This window comes from Gorilla gorilla, chromosome 2 (genome assembly GCF_029281585.2).
Source record: "Gorilla gorilla gorilla isolate KB3781 chromosome 2, NHGRI_mGorGor1-v2.1_pri, whole genome shotgun sequence".
NCBI lineage: Eukaryota > Metazoa > Chordata > Mammalia > Primates > Hominidae > Gorilla > Gorilla gorilla.
The window spans coordinates 132,672,609-132,695,800 of record NC_086017.1 but is presented as its reverse complement, the minus strand read 5'-3'; the positions used below and the strand labels follow the sequence as shown (position 1 = coordinate 132,695,800).

The 23,192-nt window shown below is 37.6% G+C and overlaps 2 protein-coding genes across 3 annotated transcripts in view; one reads left to right on the top strand and one right to left on the bottom strand.

Moving 5' to 3' along the window:
* EAF2 (ELL associated factor 2) overlaps positions 1-2,712 on the bottom strand; it is a 50,113-nt gene extending 47,401 nt beyond the window's left edge. The window contains exon 1 of one of the 2 annotated variants that reach the window (XM_055383785.2): positions 2,479-2,712. In XM_055383785.2, the coding sequence (XP_055239760.1) occupies positions 2,479-2,584 (106 nt within the window). In that variant the 5' untranslated portion in view covers positions 2,585-2,712. The remainder of the gene's footprint in view (positions 1-2,478) is intronic. The other variant, XM_004036157.3, reaches the window with a different exon arrangement.
* The window catches only part of IQCB1 (IQ motif containing B1), a 65,023-nt gene continuing 44,542 nt past the window's right edge, over positions 2,712-23,192 (top strand). The window contains exons 1-5 of the mRNA XM_031009797.3: positions 2,712-2,904; positions 3,391-3,479; positions 8,937-9,048; positions 9,277-9,439; positions 11,723-11,852. Of these exons, the coding sequence (XP_030865657.2) occupies positions 8,949-9,048; positions 9,277-9,439; positions 11,723-11,852 (393 nt within the window). The 5' untranslated portion in view covers positions 2,712-2,904; positions 3,391-3,479; positions 8,937-8,948. The remainder of the gene's footprint in view (positions 2,905-3,390; positions 3,480-8,936; positions 9,049-9,276; positions 9,440-11,722; positions 11,853-23,192) is intronic.

Below are 23,192 nucleotides of genomic sequence, written 5' to 3'. Positions count from 1 at the left end.
CTCTTCTACCCGGTAAAGCACCTGTTGCTAAGCATTCAGCTTATCATTGATAGAACATCCCATGCCCTTCCTACCACATGCCAGACTATCTTTTTGATAGTTTTTATTGCTAAACTCTGATAAATGCTGTTTCAAAGTCTGACTAAATTACATTCATTAGCACCCCTCGTACACATATGAATATAACTCTTCAACATTAATGGTGACTACTATTTATTCTCTACCCTGTGGCAAATATTGTTCCAGGTTGTTTATGCTATCTTATTTAATCCTTACACAAACCATGAAATGTAAATATTACTATTATCTTTTAGCCATAAGAAAACTGAGGTTGAGAGCTTAGAGAATGTTCCCAAAGTCACATTATATATATAGGTGGTGGAGACCAGGATTCACATCCGGGTTTGCCAGAAGTCTTATATCAGACAGGCAGAATTGCTCCTGTACATAAAGGCTGAATATTACTTTCTCTCCAATGACATTGGCTTGAGGGTTGGTTATAAATTAGGTCCACCTTATCTGCATGAACATCAGCTTCATACTATTCTACAGTTTTCAAACCTCACTCTGAGTTCTTAAGAGTGAGGATTACATTGGAAATGAACCTGTCCTCAAGAATAATAAAGTTTTATTTAAATAAATCTAAAATGATTCTGTGCCATTACCACACCTGCTTCAACAACAACAATAAAAGAAAATAAGGACTGAAAACCTTTCTAATAGTTCTGTCTTCCACAGGACTAAGTGTGTATTCAAACATGTATGTTTGTTTATTTATTATTGTCATTATTGTTGTTTTGCTTATTTTTGTTTATTTTCATTCTGGTAGCTGGATCATCTGATCCTCTGACTTTCAAGATACTGGCATTTTCAGAACCTTTATAAATGAAAGGCTTTGAAGGACCTGCAAGATTATTTTCAAAGGCAATTTTTTATTCATTTAAATTGGGATTTGTGCCCTACATAAGAGAATATATACCCAAATCATATAGAAATATATTCTTAAGCAAATTTTTATAATCTTAAGCCCTTGTAACTCGAGAAATTAATATTAAGACTATTGCATACCTGAAAAGGAAGAGAAAAGGAGAGAGTAGATACTATTTGAGAAAAAGGCATGGAGAAACCAGATAAAGACGCATATCACACTTCCAGAAAATGGGACTGAAGAGAGAGAGAAACTGCAGAGCCAGCACAGCACTATCTCATCGTGGGGAGCTCTGGATGAGAAAGTATATGATAAAGAAGAATAAACAAGGGACACTGTTGAAGAGTTTCTGTTCACAAATATCTCACCCATTTATTCTACCAATTGGATGTTAATTTTGCTTTAAAAAAAAAAACCCTTTTAGTAAATATATTCTTGCAGGGTTAAAACCAGTGGTTCTTCATACCTTTACTTTGAGTAACTATAACTAAATTGTCTACAACTTAAATAAACTTTTGGGAGAATGTATGTTTTAATTAGTTGTTTTGATTGAACCATGGAACATTTCGGAGTAAAAACCACAAAGGTCTCTAAACAACCCGAGAACAGAATGACTGAGAAAGGCGGAATGATGAGATATTAAGGAAGGGCAAGGCTGGGGAAAGGAAGTGAAAAAATACTTAACAGTTTTACCACAGAAAAATGAGAAGTTATAATTCAGTGATCTTGAAGTTTCCTTCCCGCTCTACAATTCTATGACAGCTGTTATGCAAAAAACGAATGTCTTACACATAAAAACTTATATGCTATATTTTCCTTCCTGGAATCTATATCATCCAATTGCTAAAGCAAAAGAGCTGCTTTTTCTACTCCAACAACATAAAAGAGAATAATTTATTAAAACTAGTTCCAGAGGACATAAAGAAAACCAAAGGGTAGAAATCATAGGGAGGTAAGCATCTTCCAAATAAAGAAATTAATAACACACCCTCGAATACTTTGATAATCAGTATTTGATAACTGAGTGAAATCTGGGGTCCAAAGAGATATACAGATCATTGGAACGGTTGAGAATTTCTCTCTTTGCAAAGAACACACCAAATAAGAACCCTCATCTGCCAGAGGTGAGAAAAAGTGATGAAAAGAGAGAATATTGCCCCACCAGTTTCAAGGCATTCAACTTCCCCGGCATTCGGTCCTTAGTCCCTTCCCATTTGTCACCTTATTATTTTCCTGTCCACCCTTGCATCATCCACCTGTCACGTCTGTCTCCACAGTCACCTCTACAGACTTTTTTCACGCTTTCCCTTCCTGTCTGCTGGTCTCAACGCTCTCTGTCCAGGGTTTACCCACATTTGCTCTACTCCGATTCCTTCCACCGACCCCCTAAGACTCCGAGCAGGATAGAAGATCGCGCTGCCTCCCCCCTCCCCGCCCCGTAGTCTCCAACAGTGTAAGGGGTACTGTGGGAACAAAACCCAGAGGGGTTTGTGCCTCTTCACCCCCATCCCGGGAGGCTCCCCCTCTATCCCCGGATGGTCCTCACTCACAGCGCACAGTGTGGAAGGCGCAGCGCGGCTGCTTCTCGAAACTCTCCCCTAACTTGAGAACCCGCTCGCGACGGTCTAGGTGTGAGAATCCCGCTGCGCTATTCATAATTATTCTCCTGCTTTGACTTTAACTCCGCCACCAGCGCTCACTATCTGCCACCTCAGCCTGAAGCAGCTGCACTTGATCCCGCCAGCCAAGTCACCCAGACTCCACCCCGCGCTCGACGCGCACCGCCCCACCGGGAGCGTCTCACGTTCTGACTGGCTTATTAGCAAAGGGCGCTCCGCCCCTTGACTCCGAGGCTCCTAGTCCCGCCTCCAGGCCCCTTCCCGCGTCGCGACGCACGCTGCCCCGGGAAGGCCGCGGCGCTGTAGTGCGGCGTGGGAGCCAGGTTCTTTAGTGGAAGAACGCGAAGCGAGGATGAGGTAACTTATCTGAGGTGGTGGCTGGGGAGGGAGAGGGCCCCAGGGCGCCTACCAGGAGGCCAGGACCCCAGGCTCCTGGACGAAGTCAGCCGGCTTGTAAGAGCTCTTAACGGGAGAATCGGCCTGCCCTCACGCCCACTCTGTAGAGATCTGGTGTGGAAACTGAGGCCTGGGGAGGTGCAGTGTCCAGGCACAGGGCCTAGTGTCTTATCCAAGGCCTGGTAGCGCGAAAGCCGGGTCTAGAATCTGGAGTAAAGGAGCCCAGCGGCCCCAGAATCTCGGTCCTTAGTCTTGAAGCGACGCTGTTACCTCAGTAATCGTTTTCTGACCTTTTTGTACCAGAGGAAGTTTCTTGTGGTCCTAGGACTGGAGAAGGGGATGTGTAGTGGGGAGGAGAAAGAGGATTCGGAGCTAGCAACTGCAGACATTTAGGATCAGCCGCAACAGGATCGCACTGAATTTCCTTTTCATTTATTTTCCTCACAGTGATCCGTGGAGGCAGTAACAGGCGCGGCGAGGGAGACGTGATTCCCGAAGAATCAAGGCTGGGCCGGACCCGGTGGCCTGGCAACAGGGTAGTAGCCTTAAAATAGATAAATAATTGTCTTTTTGTGTCAAATTTCATGAATTTAATGTAAAGATGGGAGAAGTGTTGAATTATGGGAGAAGTGTTGAATTATAGGAGAAACACTCAAGAGAAAGTTTACAGATGGTTTCCATAACAGGTGGTTTTTCAGGGTAATTACGCAATCCAACTGCCCTCCCTCACCTTCTGCCTTAGGCACATTTGTCAATTGATTTTGGGGTAGGTGGTTATGTCTCCTTCAACCTGTCTGTGTAAATCCTACCCTTTGAAGGTGTGCCGAAGCTGTTTCATATCGTAGTTAAATGCTTTAAGGCAGATGGTGGCTCTAGTTTGAACCCCTGCTTTATATTTAACAGTGTGACTTTGTGCCAGCTCATTACATTCTCCAGAGTTTAAGTATGCTCATTGTTCAAATTGGGAAAAAAATAATAGTACCTGTTCCTTAGAGTTGTTGGAATGATTAAATGAGTTAATACATGAAAGCAATTAGAACAATTCCTGGAGCATAATAAGAGGTCTCCAAATGGTTATTATTTAAGGTCCAGCTCTACACTTATGCTACATTTTAAGACCATCTTGGTGGCTGCCTTCTCTTCTAAATAGAATCATTCTAGGAGGTAGGAATTGCTATTTTGTTTACAGCAAGAAAAATGGTTCAGAGAAGCCCAGTCCTCTGACTTTATGGCCTGTATTCTTATCTGTGTCATCTATTTAGCATTTAACATATATCTGATATTCTTAAGTATATTTTGTGTGTGTGTGTGTGTGTACACATGTACATAAACATACTTTTCTTTCCCAACCAGAACAATAGCAGAGAGTATGTCTTGTGTAGAATCTTTGCATCCCCTGCATCTACCATACTGCTCTGCACATATTTGTTGATGACAATAATGATTTAGTGATGTTTTATTACGGTAGCCAGGAGGGCACAAACTGTTTTGAGCCTATTTTACGTTAGAGAGGCTTCCAACTATAAATCTGAGCTTTCTCTATTGTAACAAGAGAAAAACAGAAAGTCAAGAAATTGAGGCTCAGAATGCCTGAGGTTTGTGCATTTACTCATTCTTTCAACCTGTATTTAGCAAATCCTAGTACGTGCCAAGTACTAGTCTAGCCACTGGGAATATAGTTGTGAACCAAAGATATAAGAAGGCAGCCAGCAAAGATGGTCTTAAAATGTAGTATGATGGTAGAACTGGGCTTTAATAATAACCATCTGGAGAGCTCTTACTATGTGCCAGGAATTGTTCCAATTGCTTTCATGTATTAACTCATTTAATCATCTCTAAGGGATAGGTAGGGTGCCCTCATGAAGCTTACCTTCTGAGGTGAATTTTCTCCAAACATATATTAAAATGAACTATGTTGTACTAGCTCAAGAATAGACAAACAGATTAGATTACTAGAAACTAAGTAGAGTCCAAAAAGATACCCTGTGTATGTGTATGTATACATAGTGCATGAAAATGTGACGTTTCAGATTGTTTCTGTTATGTCTATTCATAACTAGTTACCTTATGAATTTATGACTACTGTGTGCATTTTTTAATCCATCAATAACTTTAACATTAAAAATTAGATTCTTATATGACACCATTCACAAAAATACCTTACTTTAGAAGATATGTAAGGAAAACAAAACCAAAAAAAATGAAGATTTGGAGAATGTTTTTTACCTCTTGGGTTAGAGAGGACCTTTCTAAACAGGACACAAAAGACAGATGCCATAGAGGAAAAGATTGTTATATTTCATATGTAAAAATTGTAAAAATGGCTGGGCGCTGTGGCTCATGCCTGTAATCCCAGCACTTTGGGAGGCCGAAGTGGGCAGACCACTTGAGGTCATGAGTTCAAGACTAGCCTGGCCAACATGGTGAAACCCCATCTCTACTAAAAATACAAAAATTAGCTGGGCACGTTGGCACACGCCTGTAATCCCAGCTACTCGGGAGGCTGAGGCATGAAATCACTTGAACCCAGGAGGTGGAGGATGCAGTGAGCTGAGACTGCACCACTGCACTGCAGCCAGGGTAAACAGAGTGAGACTCTCTCTCAAAAAAAAAAAAAAAAAAAATTGTAAAATTATGGTAAAGACCCCATAGTCAAATTTAAAAAAATAAATGACAAGGAGAAAATTTTACAGCCAATATAAAAGAGAAAAGATTCCTATCCATGTATGAAAAGCTTCTGCAAAAGAATAAGACAAACCGGTAGAAATATAGTCAAGGGATATGAATAGAAAATACATAAAAGAAATAATGGCCAGTGAACACGAAATGTGCCTGACCTCCCTAATAATCAAAGAAATACAAATTAAAACACAATCATACCAATTTTCATCCAACAGATTGGCAAAAATGTAAAGGATCATGTGTATATTCATTGCATTGTTGCTTGTAATAGCATACAGCTTGAGTGACCTCCAGTAGAGGTGATGTTTAAATATATTTTGCTGCATTCTTAAAAAGGAAATGTAGCATAATGCAGCCATTTGGAAAGAATGAGATAACTATATGCACTCTCTTTGAAAGTTTTGTGACTACTGTGTGCTGGGAGTTGCACTGGGCTTTCTTTAAGGTATTTTCAGCAAACCTGTCTTTTAATGATTTATATTGTACCTAATAAGAGATATATGAATGGAAAAACAGTTTTTGCTCTCACATCATGACAATCAACACAAAAGACTTCTGTGACCAAATGTGTGGAGTTTTCTTCCACCAACAAGCAAGCAATCAATTCTGCAGCGGACACCAGCTGGGTATCATCTAATTCAATTCTGACACTGTCTACTTGGAGATAGGGTCAGATCCCTTAGGTTTAGGGCTTAGTCCTGCAAGAGTGACCCCCATTTCTGATGCCAATCCAAGCCCTAAGTTGTTTTACCTGTGCTTCTGACTGACCAGCTACACATGAGGAATCCTATTAATACACACCTTGGGGTGTATTAATTTGCTAGAGGAGCTAACAAAACTGAGGGAAACATGTTTTCCAGTTTATTATAAAGATATTACAGAGACCCTGGGCAACATGGAGAAACCCTGTCTCTACTAAAAATACAAAAAATTAGCTGAGCGTCATGGCTTGCAAGTGTAGTCCCAGCTACTTGGGAGGCTGAGGTGGGAGAATCACCTGAACCTGAGAAGTCTAGGTTGCAGTGAGCCATAATTGTACCATTGTCCTCCAGCCTGGGCAACAGGAGTGAGATCCTGTCTCCAAAAAAAAAAAAAAAAAAGATACTAGGATACAAATGAAGAGATGCATACTGTGAAGTATGGGAAGGGGCACAGAGCTTCTGTGTCCTCCCTGCCTCTGATATCCAGGAAATTCCTCCAGGAACTTCCACATGTTCAGCTATCCAGTAGCTCTTTGTACCCCATCCTCTTGAGCCTTTTATGGAGATTTCAACGGATAGGCATGACTGAAGCATGGACAATCATTTTGGAAATGTGATTGGACAAAAAAGATATGATCTGATACTAATAGACTGAGTGGGGAAACCCAGCAAGGCCTGTCTGCTCAGATTCTTCTTGGCTTCTCTGTTCAGCATTCCTTCCAGGATATAGGGCAAGACCCATTCTGAAATGGGGGTCTTATGACCTACAGCTAGACAAGATAGGTCAGAGAAAGGCAGGGATGATTAGAGTTCCGCTTTGGAGAGAAGGAGCAGGTGAAAGGAGGAGAGGAGAAAGTCAGAAATAGATTCTGTTTTCTGAGGCCTAAAGCACCCTAACATAACAAGACTGTAACAAAGGCTATGGGAGTTATGAGCCAGAAACTGTGGACAAAAACATATATATGTATATGTATATATGTATGTATGGAAATGATCACAGGCTCTATCTACTTCATAGCCCTGTTGTGAGGATTAGACGAGACAGTGTATAGTATATTAACATAGTGCTTAGCTTATATTAAACAGTTGATACATGTTAGCTTTACTATAAATAAGGAAATACGCTTTTATTATGTAAGGATATCTTTGAGCTTCAAATGCTTTAAAACTTTTTTTTTTAGAGACAGGGTCTTGCTTTGTTGACCAGGCTAGTCTTGAACACCAATTCTCAAGCGATTCTTCAGCCTTAAACTTTTTTTACATAGAGAAAGTTTTAGCAACAAATTAGGATGTGGACCTTGTTTTTTTAATGTTAGGAGAATTGATTTTATTCAATATACTATTTACTTATTTATTATTATTATTATTATTATTATTTTGAGACAGAGTCTAGCTCTGTCACTCAGGCTGGAGTGCAGTGATGTGATCTCGGGTCACTCAACCTCCACCTCCTGGGTTCAAGCTATTCTGCCTCAGCCTCCTGAGTAACTGGGATTACAGGCACGCGCCACCATGCCCAGCTGATTTTTTGTATTCTTAGTAGAAATGGGGTTTCACCATGTTGGCCAGGCTGGTCTTGAACTCCTGACCGCAAGTGATTCACCCGCCTTGGCCTCCCAAAGTGCTGGGATTATAGGTGTGAGCCACTGCCCCTGGCCTTATTCACTATACTATTTAGAAGCAATCTTTGATTATCTTATATTTATGTAACATTTCTGAGCATTAGTGTGTTGAAGGTCAGTGCTTCACTAGGAGGGCTCACAGGACTCAGAATATAGTGTACTTACAGCTATGATTTATTACAGTGAAGGGAAATAAAGCAAAATCAGCAAAGGGAAAAAGCATATTGGGGGAAATCAGGTACAAACTTCTGAGTTCTCTCCCAGTGGAGTTACGTAGGACATGCTTAATTCCTCCAGCAACCAGCTATGACAACATGTTTGAAGTGTTGTCTACCAAGGAAGCTCAACTAGACACTCAGTGATCAGAATTTTTATTGGAGGATGGCCACATAGGCACCCTCTATATAGGTACTCTCGACTGGCATGTACCAGAATTCTAAGACTCCTGGAAGGAAGGCGGGTATTCAGCATGAACCACATTGTTTTTCATAAACAGTTTTAGGCACAGGGAGCCACTCTTATCAGAGAATGGCAGAAACCCTCCTGAAATCTAAGTTCTAGATGCCCGTCAAAGGCCAACCTTGTAAGCACACCTTTGAAAGGATAGTAGTCTTAGGCCTGTCATGTTAGCTCTTTTTTGCAGTTCTTCTTGTGTGATTAAAGGAAGTTAATTCCTATCCTAGAATTATTGTGCAGATTAGAGAGAGAATGTGAAGCTCCTATCACAGTTCCTGACTCTTAGTGAGTGCACAATAAACAATACCTGCTATAGCTGTTACATGTGAGGTATAGGAATCTTGAGCTCTTTTACACTGGTTAGAAAAACCAGTTTTCTATAAGGAAGAAATGAAAAAATCTACATTCTGCTTCTCAAACAAGGCAAGAAAAGCTGTTTTTATTTATATTGAAATTATATTTCAAACATTATTTAGGTAGTGAACATTTCCTGGCTTTTTGACCTTTATTCTCTGATTCTGTTAAAATATAGGTAATAAGAGAAATGAAGCCAACAGGTACAGACCCAAGGATCTTATCTATAGCTGCTGAAGTTGCAAAAAGCCCTGAGCAGAATGTCCCTGTTATACTGTTGAAGTTAAAAGGTAAGAAAATCTTTTTGTGATTAGATAGCATTTTAAGTGAAAAATGGTTCCATCGTTGGTACAATTTTAACATTTCTTTTAAATTTGTTCAGAGAAGTCTTAACACTATAATAGAACAGTAATTTTTCCTTCTAATATATTTTTAGTGATTATTCAACATATAAAAATACAAATAGCTCCTGGATGTATTAAGCAAAAATAAATATATCTTATTTCCTTTTGCCTTAGAAATAATAAACATCACACCTTTAGGAAGCTCAGAGTTGAAGAAAATCAAACAAGATATATATTGTTATGATCTCATTCAATATTGCCTCTTGGTCCTCAGTCAAGATTATTCTCGAATCCAGGGTGGTTGGACTACAATTTCCCAGCTTACACAGATATTAAGGTAAAATAAAGCAGTAAGTCGGCTGTTCTTGAGGGATGTAGTAGTTGATTCTGATTTTCAACATTTGCTTTTTATTTATCTGCCTAACAAGCATTGGCAACCTCCTGTTGTAGGTTTTGGTTGTACTTTTCCTTCATATTATATGTTATTATTCATAATTTTACTTCAGATTATTTGACTGTCTAAAATTTTCCTCCACAAGCTTAATGAAGATGGTGATCATTTTTCTTCTCACCACTGAATACCAAGTGCCTAATATACTCTTTATTGATTAAGGAATTTTTAAAGAAGTGAAGAAATTAAGGCACTGGCTCTGTACCTGAGAAACTTAAAATAGAGATTGGGTGACAGTCATGTAAGTATATGATACAAAGCAGAATGAAATCAGTGCTAAAATGAAAGTATGCAAGCAAGTACTATAGGAGAACTGATAAAGAAACATTTATTTCACTGTATCAATGTAGCTATCAACTGTGTATTTCATTAAGCAACCCAAATACCGTCAATAAAATTTAGAAGTAGAATTTACTGATCTACTGCCATGCTAGAAATTAATAGAAGAGAAATAAACATTTTTTAAAGGAGGTAGTAAAATAAACCAGATGTTCTTAGTGCCTAAGCTACTTCCTGATTAATAAGTGAAAGTGTGTATTTACTAACTGGATCCTAGCCTTCTTTTTTTGTTTTTCCTAAATAAGCCATTTGAATTTAATAAGCTATTCCCACTGAAAGAGTTTGTCTTGGATGCTAGATTTCTAAGCTGTTTAATCCTACTGTGTTACTTGGTAAAGGCCAAATTTAAAGTACACAGTTACAAAGAACAGTTGAAAAATATATGTGATATTCTTTTTCATACTTTAATTTTCAAGATTGATTTTCTTAAGTAAATAAAGCCTTATGTTTTTGTTTTGATTAGATATGCTAGTTTATGATGATATTGATTAAGCCAGGCTCTTGGGTGGAATTCAAGACTTAAGAAATTCCCATGTTTCTGAATGCACAAATAAACATAATTTCATTCGTTAATCTTCTCAATCAAAAAAGATACTCTTAAGTAATTAACTTTAGGAACCAAAGAGAAAAGAAAAGCTGATACATGTGAGCATTAGCCCATTAACTTTAGGAACCCAGGTGCAAATAAACAACAACAACAAAAAAAAGTGATACATGTAAATATTAGCCACTTAGGTTTTTTTTTAACTTTTATTTTAGGTTCAGGGGTACATGTGGAGGTTTGTTTTATAGGTAAATTGCATACTCAATGTTTGTTCTCACTTATAAGTGAGAATATGCAGTGTTTGGCTTTCTGTTCTTGTGTTAGTTCACTTAGGTTAATGGCCTTCAGCTCCATCCATGTTGCTGCAAAGGACATGATCTTGTTCTTTTTTATGGCTGCATAGTATTCCATGGTGTATATGTACCACCCCAAAGAAATATACCATTTTCTTTATCCAGTCTGCCATTGATTACTTAGATTTTTAACGTGCTCAATACATAGTTGTTATTGCTTATTAGTGTCCATACATTTTGTTGAAAAAAACGGCAGTTTTTGTTCATTAGAGTACACACATAAAGACCATTCTTGGGTTTGAGGCTCTTTTGAACGTTAGTTTACAGAAAAACCTTTTATTATTGGGACTTCAGACTTATGTTCAGGAAATGACTTTTATGTACAATTTTAAGAGGACCTTTTTCTCTAAGTGACTTTCTCTCCTCTAATGTATGTTGTAAAGTGTTCCTACTAGAGTTAGGTTTTGCCGTTTGTCCTTCTGATATAAGGAATATGCAAGTGAGTATTTTGCAAAAAGTAGATCTATTGGAAGGTAAAATTGGTATGAAATTAGTGTTTGGTTTCCTTATGTCTCCCTTGCAAACAAATCCTACTTGGGCATTTTTCAGCTATTAGGTGTCTAAAATGTATTAGTTAACACAAATGCTTTTCATAAATTAAACTCTCAAGGTATCCTATAGCTTTGAGAATGATTATAGCCAATTCATTGAAAACTTAGCTTCTCTTTATTGTGAGCCAAGTGTCTTTTATTTGCTGAATGAGCTGATATGTAGGTTTTTAGGATACATAAATCCCAGACCTAAGTACAAGCATGGTCCATACCACTGTTTACTTTTCTAGAAAGTCGTTAGACTAATTTTTCAACAAAAATTCTTTATTGGCTTGGTAACAAAAGAAGCGTACTAAAAATTCTCAATAAGGCACAGTGTCTCTAGAAGCTTGAGCATTCAACATAAACTTCTCATTAACGTGAACTTGTGCTCTTATTTCAGCCATTGCTGTGTGGGCTTGGAGCCAGGAGAAGATGCAGAGGAATTTTACAATGAATTACTTCCATCAGCTGCAGAACATTTTCTAGTTTTGGGGAGACAATTACAAACATGTTTTATCAATGCAGCTAAGGTATGTGTTTATTTAGTCTTTTGTAGCTAAATCAGTTTAATTCTTAAGAAGCTGTTCTGTTATTTTTTAAATGTGCAATATTTGGCTGAAAGTACAATTAAAGTAGTGAATTTAAACATTTTCAAAGTTACAACCTTCCAAAAATCATCTCTATGTTTGAAAAATTTTTAATGCTGACTGAAGCTTGCCATTTGATTTTTTGAAGGATCTGCCTTGCTACTTGTTGGGCAGCACCCATAGACAATTATTTCCATAACATCTTTCTAAACATACTTTTTACTTAAATTAACAGTAGAGGAAAGTATGTTCTCTAGGGCTAGGGCTTTTCTAAGTAGCTCCAGTAGTGAAGAATAAAGGTGAACTTCCTATGTGATCTCTCATATCTTCTCCAGTCAAAATATTCAACCCAAACATAGGGGTCTTTTCAAGTATTTCTTGGTTGCATTATGCTAGATGCTATACATGTGCTCTTTTTTTGACCCAGGGATTTAGAAGTGTGTTGCTTAATTTCCAAATATTTGAAGATCTACTAGATACTTTATTGTTATCAATTTCTAATTTAATTATGTTTTGGTCAGATAACATTCTCTATATCATTTCAATCCTTTGGAATTTTTTCAGACTTGTTTTATAGCCCTCCCCATATGTTTTATCTTTGTGAATGTTCGTTAAAAGAAACTTTTGTGGGCCAGGTGCAGTGGCTCACACCTGTAATCCCAGCAATTTGGGAGGCCGAGGCAGGCGGATCACCTGAGGTTGGGAGTTTGAGACCAGCCTGACCAACATGGAGAAACCCTGTCTCTACTAAAAATGCAAAATTAGCCGGGCATGGTGGCACATGCCTATAATCCCAGCTACTTGGGAGGCTGAGGCAGGAGGATCAATTGAACCCAGGAGGCGGAGGTTGCAGTGAGCCAAGATAGTGCCATTGCTCTCCAGCCTGGGCAACAAGAGCAAAACTCCATCTGAAAAGAAAAAAAGAAAAAGAAACCTTTGTTTTGCACAGTTCCATCTTAACTAAAACTCGTGCATGTCAGAACCATGCAAAGGTTTTGATATGCACAGGTTTTATTTAATATGGTGCCATGCAAAAGCTAGGACTACTTGTATACCCAAATGTGAACTCTGCAGTTGTATGTAATGTTCTATAAATGTTAATTAGGTCAATTTGGTTAGTAGAGTTGTTGAAGTCTTCTAAATTCTCTTTTTTTTTTCTTGTCCACAGTTCTACTTTTTAGTGAGCAAGGGTATTAAAATTTCCAACTATGGTTGCGGATTTGTCTAATTCTGTCTTTCGTTCTATATGGTTTTGCTTCATGTATTACAAAGCTCTGTGATTAGATACATACACATTTAGGAATATTATATCTTCTGGATGAATGAAAGCTATTATCATGAACTGGTCTTTTTTTTTTTTTTTTAACCTTACTCATGGACTCAGGTCACATGAAATGATTTATCTCTGATAATAGACCTTATCTTGAAGTCTACTTTGTTTACTATTATGAATATTGCCACTCCAGTTTTCTTATGATTAGTGTTTACATGATACACTTTCTGCAGTTTCACCTTTCATGGTTTCAGTTACCCATGGCCAATAGTGGTTCAAAAATATTAAATGGAGAATTCCAGAAATAAACAATTAAATTTTAAATGGCATGCTGTTCTCATAGCATGATGAAGTCTCATAGTGTCCTTCCCAGGATGTGAAGCACCCCTTGACCAGCATATCAACACTGTACAGGCTACCTGCCGGTTGGTCACTTAGTAGCTGGTCTCAGTTTTCAGATTAAAAAAAAAAAAAGTATATATAGGGTTCAGTACTATCCACACCTTCAGGCATCCACTGGGGGTCTTGGAATATGTCTTCCATGGTTAAGGGGGAGACTATTGTACATCATTTCTCAACCTTTACTTTTTAACCTCTGTCTTATACTTAAAATGAGTCTGTTTTAAATAGCATATTGTCAGGTCTTGCTTTTTCGTCTAGTCTGACAAGCTGTTGTTTTAAAGGGTATCATTTACTTGCATTTAATCTAATTTGTGCTATGGTTAGGTTTAATTCTACCATTTTGCTATTTTTAAGAAATTTGTTCCCAGTTTCTATCTTTTGTGCTATTTTGTCATGTATTTTACTTTTACATATATTATGTGTTATTTTTACTTTAAATGTGTTATTTTTATATGTGTTATTTTTACTTTAAATAGTGTATTGACTTTTCAATAATTTAAAGAAATGAAAGAAAAATGATTTTTTTATATCTACTATGTCTGGTTGTCTTTATTCCTTCAAACAGATCTGAATTTTCATTTGGTATCATTTCCTTTAAGCCTGACAACCTCCTTTAGCATATCTTACAGTGCAATTCTGCTGGTAATGAATTCTCTCAGCTTTTTGGTTATCTGAAAATGTCTTCATGATGCCTTCACTTTTGAGGAATATTTCTGTTGCATGTGTATAATTCTACTTCATCAATTTTTTTCCCCTTTTTGCACTTTAAAGATTTTTTTCCATTGTCTTCTGGCATCTTTTGTTTCTGATGTAAATTCAGCCTTCATTCTTCTTGTCATTCTCCTATACATATTGCACCTTTTTATCTTTGGCTTCTTTAAGATGTTCTCTTTGTTTGGTTTATTTTGTTTTATTTTCAGCAATTTTACTTTGATGAACCTTGTTGTAGATTTCCTGATGTCTATCTTGCTTGGAGGTCCTGAGCTTCATGTGTCTGAGTTAATGTATTCATATTAAGAAAATTTTCAGCTAATATTTTTTCAAATACTTTTGTTTGCCCTATTCTCTCTACCTTCACTCTGGGACTTCTGGTTGTTGAGGCTGTCTTCATCCTTTTCTTGTTGTTGTTGTTTACTTCAGTTTCGATAATTTCTATTGTTCTGTCTTCAAGTACACTGACCCTATCTTCTACAGTGTCTAATGTGCTAATAATCTTACCTAGTGAATTTTTCATTTCATGTATTGTTCTATGATTTTTATTTGCTTCTCTTATTGATTGTTTACCATATTTATTATAGTTATTTTTAAGTTGTTGTTTATAAATCCAATACCTGGATCATTTGAGAGTCTTTTTATTATCTGTTTTTTCTCTTAATACTGGGTCAAATTTTTCTGCTTCTTCACATGTCTGTTAATTTTTTGTTTTATAATGGTAACTGTGAATGACACATTATAGAAATTCGTATCTTCCTCTTAAGACTTGAGAGCAGTTAAATTCTGGCAGATCAATTGTTCCTGTGGAGGCTTGGTTTTAGCCTTTCTTTGGAGAGGTTTACTTCAGTTTTGCTATTAGAGTATTGCCCTTAGTCCTGGTTCACAGTCCTTATACCTAAGGTGAGATCCTTCTGTGGTTTAAATGGAAAGCCCACCATGTTAACCCAGACCATCTGACTTGGAAGAACCTAAACTCCAAACTCTGTATACCCAGCACTAGGCAAAAGATGAAATTGCTGGTAATTTCTTTCAGCCTTTCAGCTGTAGATTCTTCTGGGCTCCGTGGAGCCTTTTCTCTCATATGTACAGTTTAAGAGTCAAGAATTCAGTGGAAGTTTGTATATAGATTTTGAAGCTCTCTACTTTGCGGATCACTTCTTTAACTGTTCTGGCAGCCCCAAGCTCCAAATTCTGACTCCTCAGCCAAGTTATACTGCAACTTCTTATTTGAACTCTTTTCCGTATGTTGATAAACACACACTGGGAAAAGTCAGGCATATTAGTCAGGTTTCTCCAGAAAAACAGAACCAATAGAAGATATATGGAGAGAGAGAAAGAAAGAGAAAGTGCTTGATTATAAGGAATTGGCAATTATGGAGGCTAACAAGTCCTGAGATTTGCAGTTGGTAAGCTAGAGACCCAGGAGAGCTGATGGTATAGTCTGAGTTTAAAGGCCTTAGAATCAGGAGAACTGATAGCATAGTGCCAGTCCAAATGCCAGCAGACTTGAGATCCATGAAGAAGCAGTGTTTCAGTTTGAGTCTGATGTCAGGAAAAACTGATGTCCCAACTCAAAGGCAGTCAGGCAAGAGGAATTTCCCTTTATGTGGGAGAGGGTCAATCTTTTGTTCTACTCAAGCCTTCAACTGATTGTATGAGGCCCACCCACATTAAGGAAAGCAATCTGCTTTACTCAGACTAAAAATTTAAATGTTAAACTCATCTAAAAATACCCTTACAGAAACACCCAGAATATCTTTGACAATCACACAGGATAAATTTAGATTTCAGTCAGTACATTTTATTTCAGGATCATGTCTGTGTGCCTTTGCTTGCTATCTAAAACCTTCAAACAATTGCTTTTTATATTTTTTCCCGAGTTTATACATTTGGTCAGCAAAAGCTTAGGTCAACAAACTATGGCCTGTGGGCTAAATCCAGCTTATTTTTTAAAATTAAGTTGTATTGGAACACAGCTGCACCTATTTGTTTATATTATCCATGACTACTTTCACTATAGCCACAGAGTTCAGTAGTTTCTAGAGACTATAATGCCTAAAATATTTTCTGGCCCACAACTAACAGGAAAGTAAGTTCTATAAAGGGGAAGAGTAGGGAACAACCAATGTGAACAAGAGTGATTCCAAAAAGCTTTGTGGAGCCAATGGTACCTGGTCTATCTATCTCTAAAGCGTGGATGAGATTTGGAAATATGAGGGCATTACAGGCAGGGGAAATGGACAAGACCAGGAAAGAGGAATAAGTATGACATCTTTGAGTCCCAGTGCAGATTCCTACCAGAATTAGATAGAGTATTCTCATTCAGAAAGATTGAAGGCCAGATGCGGTGGTTCACGCCTGTATAATCCCAGCACTTTGGGAGGCTGAGATGGCAGGATCACTTGACCCCAGGAGTTCAAGACCAACCTGGGCAACATAGCAAGACCTAGCCAAGTGTAGTTGCACATGCCTGTCTTCCTAGCTACTCAGGAGGCTAAGGCAGGAGGATTGCTTGAGCCCAGGAGCTCATGGCTGCAGTGAGCTATGATCACGTCACCGCACACCAGCTTTGGCAACAGAGCAAGATCCTATCTCTTTAAAAAAAAAGAAAAAAAGAAAAAAAAGGAAAAAACAGAAAAAGAGTTTGAACTTGATTCTACAATAGTGAAGAGGCTTTTTTTTTTGAGGAGACATAAGAGTATGCTGGAGAGAGTGGAAGAAGAGACCATTTTAAATTATTGCAGTAAGCTAGAGGAACTAAGGTGATAAGTGTCTTGACTCACTATGACTTTGGAAAAATAGAGGGTCAAATGAAATATTAAGAAAAAAATTGTAAGAATATAAAAGGTGTAATATCAGACACTGCTTTTATACAGATAATATATAATATATTAATGATGAGTCTAAGTTGAGTCTAAGGTTTCAAGGCCCTATAGATGTTTAAGAGAAGTGATAAGCCAGAGGTAAAAACTGGGAAAAAGGATGCAGTCCCTTTGAAGTTAGTTGCATTTTCAAGTGGAAATGTCTAGGATGGAATTGAAGTTGGATTGAGAGATCAGGACTATGGCTATAGGTTGGAAAGTCCTCTTATGAATGCTAATTAAAACTTTGAAGAGGAGCATACTAGAGGATGAGCTTTCCTAAGGATGTGGTGTGGAGATAATATCTGAAGGCTGTGTTCAGAGCCTTAGAGATGTCTGACATAGATGCAATGTATTTGGGCAAATTGAGGAATTATGGCTCAATATGCTAGATGGATGAAGAAAACTGAAGGCAAAGAAGTTGAGGCCATTTTTAATGTTTTAATAAATATTTGTCATCTCGAAGAGATGAATTTGCTAGGTGCTCTACCTGCCATTTAAATAATTTAAATAGTAATGTCTAGTACATGGCCTCATGGTCTGTTCTGCATGGTATAATATGGTAGCCATTAACCCTGTGTATCAGTTGAGCAATTGAAATGTACCTTTGTAACTGAGGAACTGAAAATTTTATTTAATTTTAATTATTTTAAATTTAAAAATTGATGATCAATTCTGTTAGGAAACTTAAGTGTGTTTGGAACAACTTGAGTATGTGAATCTACTTTTACAACTGTAAGTTTTATAAAATCTAAATACATACCAAGAATTTCTAATGAAAATTTAGCTTCCAAGTAGAGATCTGCTCCAAGTATAAATATTCACCAAATTTCAAAGAAATACCAAGAATTTTTTATATATATTCCATGCTAAAAATGCTAATATAAAATATATTGTTATTTGTTTTACCTATTTCTTTTTACTTTTTAAAAACATTGCTACTAGAAAACTTAACATTATCTAGATGGCTCACATTATATTTCTATTGGACGGCAACACTATAGAGTTAGATTACTCATGAGTAAAAATCATTCAAAATTCAGCATGATATTTGTTTCAGGTATGCTCATTCTCTTAAAACAAGACTAATAAAGTTGAAAAAGCATAATTAATCATTAATTACTATGTTTAATAAGTACATAATTGGGTATAAGATATTAAAAATATGGATAACTAGATACTTTTAGGTACTTATTGCATTATTCTTTATGTCAGGGGTCCCCAGCCCCCAGGCCACAGACTAGTACTCATCCATGGCCTGTCAGAAACCCAGCCACACAGCAGGAAGTAAGTGGTGGGCAAGTGAGTGAGCAAAGCTTTATCTGTATTTACAGCCACTCCCCATTGCTCACATTACCACCTGAGCTCTGCCTCCTGTCAGATCAGCGGTAACATTAGATTCTCATAAGAGCATAAATGCTATTGTGAACTGTGCAGGTGAGGGATCTAGGTTGCAGGCTCATTATGAGAATCTAATGCCTGATGATTTGTCACTGTCTCCCATCACTCTCAGATGAGACTCTCTAGTTGCAGGAAAACAAGCTCAGGGCTTCTACTGATTCTACATTATGGTGAGTTGTATAATTATTTCATTATGTATTACAATGTAATAATAATATAAATAAAGCACACAATAAATGTAATGGGCTTGAATCCCCAAAACATCCTTCCCCTTGGCCCCCTAGTTCATGGAGAAATTATCTTCCATGAAACCAGTCCCTGGTGCAAAAAAGGTTAGAGACCACTGCTTTAAGTAATTTTAAACACAGTTCTCTAACTTTAAGTTGATTTTCCTTATTGAAAGGTGCTTTTAAAAGTTGCTGTTTGCTTCCACCCTCACAACATATTCCCAGTTTATTTACTTAGCTTCAGATTTAGGTCCTCTTAAGCTTTGTCTGAATGCCTAGCTTCTGACTGCCTTCTAAATTTAACTTTTTCTTCATTTACACACTGATTCTAGGTGCCTTTCTGGTTCTTATTCGTGGTCATCTTCTGACCTTTATTGCCTGCACCTGCATGCATTTGACATATAGATATTATAATCTCTCTTTTAAAATCTGTTCAGGTTTTTTTGGTAATACTTGTCAATTATCAATCAGTCTCTTGCTTGTTTTCTTGTTTGTTTTTCCTAAAAGTGTTTACTCTCTCCTTTGGGCTCTATCTTCAAGTTGTCTAATAACTACAAGCTCACATGTCTTTAGTACTACCTTGACTTCTAGCTGCTGGGCCCTGCCCTAAGTCCGGTTTACTTACATGCTTCTCTCTTCTTTTGGCTTCCCTGTTTGAAGACAGTTTCTTAGCTCCATATGGGGAATGTAGCAGGATTATTTTGCTCCAAGCTGTCATTTGATTTTTTTAAAAATGACATTTCCTCACTAGGTACCCGCAAGTGGGAATCCAGAAATAAGTAATGAGAAGAGTGGAACTGGGCATTAATGAATACATTAATATGCAAACTATTTTTACCTTTTGACAGCAGAGGTTCATCTTAGAATTTATAAGAAGTGATAAGTCTACAAGGCTGAAACTCCTTTACCTTAGAAGAGTTCTTGGCTATATGTACATTTGGGCCTACTACTATATCAGAGCTTGAGCAGATTCACAACTTTTGTCAATTATGTACAGAGATATTAATAACTCAGTCACTTGACTTACTCTGTTCAGGCTGCTGTAACAAAATACCATAGACTCGGTGACTTAAAGACATTTATTTCTTATAGTTCTGGAGACTAAGAAGTCCAAGATCAAGAAGCCAACAGATTCACTTCCTCATGGGGCCCACTTCCTGGCTTGCAGACAGCCACTCTCTTGTGTGCTCACATGACCTCCTGTTTGTGTTTGTGTGGAGAGGGAGAGGGAGCTCTCTTGTCTCTTTCATGTCTTTTCCTTCTTTCTTTCTTTCTTATAAGGGCACTAATCCCATCATGAGGACACCACCATCATGACCCAATCTACACCTCCAAAGTCTCCACCATCACATTAGAGGTTAGGGTTTCAACATACGAGTTTTCAGGGACACAAACAGTCCATAATGATCACCAGGTTATATTAAGTTCTATTTATGGTGCTTTGAGTATATAAAGAATAGACACAGTCTTACATTTAAGGAATTCCCAGGCTAATAGAGTAGAAAAGGTCTTAGCCATTTTTAATAGAAAACCTAAAATAGATGTATTTTTAGTTTAAGAATTTTTTTTTAATTAGAAGAATGAAATTGAATGAGAGGTATAATAGTACAGACAACCTGCTGGTTTGAGTATAAGAAATACTGTTGGCAGACAATTTCTTTTTCTTTTCTTTTCTTTTTTTTTTTATTATACTTTCAGTTCTGGGATATATGTGCTGGATGTCCAGGTTTGTTACATGGGTATACATGTGCCATGGTGGTTTGCTGCACCCATCAACTCGTCATCTAGGTTTTAAGCCCTGCATGCATTAGGTATTTGTCCTAATGCTATCCCTCCCCTTGCTCCCCACCCCCTGACAGGCCACAGTATGTGATGTTCCCCTCCCTGTGTCCATGTGTTCTCATTGTTCAACTCCCGCTTATGAGTGAGAACATGCAGTGTTTGGTTTTCTGTTCCCGTGTTAGTTTGCTGAGAATGATGGTTTCCACCTTCATCAATGTCCCTGCAAAGGACATGAACTCATTCTTTTTTATGGCTGCATAGTATTCCATGGTGTATATGTGCCACATTTCTTTGTCCAGTCTATCATTGATGGGCATTTAGGTTGGTTCCAAGACTTTGCTGTTGTAAATAGTGCTGCAGTAAACATACGTGTGCATGTGTCTTTATAGTAGAATGATTTATAATCCTTTGGGTATATATCCAGTAATGGAATAGCTGGGTCAAATGGTATTTCTGATTCTAGATCCTTGAGCAGTCGCCATACTGTCTTCCACAGTGGTTGAACTTACATTCCCACCAACAGTGTAAAAGCGTTCCTATTTCTCCACATCCTCTCCAGCATCTGTTGTTTCCTGACTTTTTAATGATCGCCACTCTAACTGGAGTGAGAGGGTATCTCATTGTGGTTTTGATTTGCATTTCTCTAGTGACCAGTAATGATGAGCTTTTTTTCATATGTTTGTTGGCCCCATAGATGCCTTCTTTTGAGAAGTGTCTATTCATATCCTTCACCCACTTTTTGATGTTTTTTTTTCTTGTAAATTTGTTTAAGTTCCTTTTAGATTCTTAATATTTGACCTTCATCAGATGGGTAGATTGCAAAAATTTTCTCCTATTCTGTAGGTTGCCTGTTCACTCTAATGATAGTTTCTTTTGCCATGCAGAAGCTCTTTAGTTTAATTAGATTCCATTTGTCTATTTTGGTTTTTGCTGCAATTGCTTTTTGTGTTTTAGCCATGAAATCTTTGCCTATGCCTATGTCCTGAATGGTATTGCCTAGGTTTTCTTCTAGGGTTTGTATGGTTTTAGGTCTTATGTGTAAGTCTTTAATCCATCTTGAGTTAATTTTCGTATAAGATGTAAGGAAGGGGTCCAGTTTCAGTTTTCTGCGTATGGCTAGCCAGTTTTCCCAGCACCATTTATTAAATAGGGAATCCTTTCCCCATTTCTTGTTTTTGTCAGGTTTGTCAAAGATCAGATGGTCGTAGATGTGTGGTGTTATTTCTGAGGCCTCTGTTCTGTTCCATTGGTCTATATATGTGTTTTGGTACCAGTACCATGCTGTTTTGGTTATTGTAGCCTTGTATAGTTTGAAGTCAGGTAGCATGATGCCTCCAGCTTTGTTCTTCTTGCTTAGGATTGTCTTGGCTATACGGGCTCTTTTTTTTTTTTTTTTTTTTTTGGTTCCACATGAAATGTAAAGTAGTTTTTTCTAAATCTGTGAAGAAAGTCAATGGTAGTTTGATGGAAATAGCATTGAATCTATAAATTACTTTGGGCAGTATGGCCATCTTCACGTTATTGATTCTTTCTATCCATAAGCATGGAATTTTTTTCCATTTGTTTGTGTCCTCTGTTATTTCCTTGAGCAGTGTTTTGTAGTTATCCTTGAAGAGGTCCTTCACGTCCCTTGTAAGTTGTATTCCTAGGTATTTTATTCTGTTTGTAGCAGTTGTGAATGGGAATTCACTTATGATTTGTCTCTGTGTTTGTCTATCATTGGTGTATAGGAATGCTTGTGATTTTTGCACATTGGTTTTGTATCTTGAGACTGCTGAAGTTGCTTATCAGCTTAAGGAGGTTTTGGGCTGAGACGATGGGGTTTTCTAAATATACAGTCATATCATCTGCAATCAGAGACAATTTGACTTTCTCTCTTCCTATTCGAATACACTTTCTTTCTCCTGCCTGATTGCCCTGGCCAGAACGTCCAATACTGTGTTGAATAGGGGTGGAGAGAGTGGGCATCTTTGTCTTGTGCCGGTTTTCCAAGGGAATGCTTCCAGCTTTTGCCCATTCAGTGTGATGTTGGCTGTGGGTTTCTCATAAACAGTTATTATTGTTTTGAGATATGTTCCATCGATACCTAGTTCATTGAGAGTTTTTAGCATGAATGGGGTGTTGAATTTTATTGGTGGCCTTTTCTGCATCTATTGAAATAATCATGTGATTTTTGTCATTGGTTCTGTTTATGTGATGGATTACTTTTATTGATTTGCATGTGTTAAACCATCCTTGCATCGAGTGATGAAGCCGACTTAATCATAGTTGATAAGTTTTTTGATGTGCTGCTGGATTCGGTTTGCCAGTATTTTATTGAGGATTTTCGCATTGATGTTCACGAGAGATACTGGCCTGAAATTTTCTTTTTTTGTGGTGTCTGTGACAGGTTTTGGTATCAGGATGATCCTGCTCTCAGAAAATGAGTTAGGGAGGAGTCCCTCTTTTTGTATTGTTTGGAATAGTTTCAGAAGGAATGGTACCAGCTCCTCTTTGTACCTCTGGTAGAATTCAGCTGTGAATCCATCTGGTCCTGGGCTTTTTTTGGTTGGTAGGCCATTAATTATTGCCTCAATTTCAGAACTTGTTATTGGTCTATTCAGGGATTCAGCTTCTTCCTGGT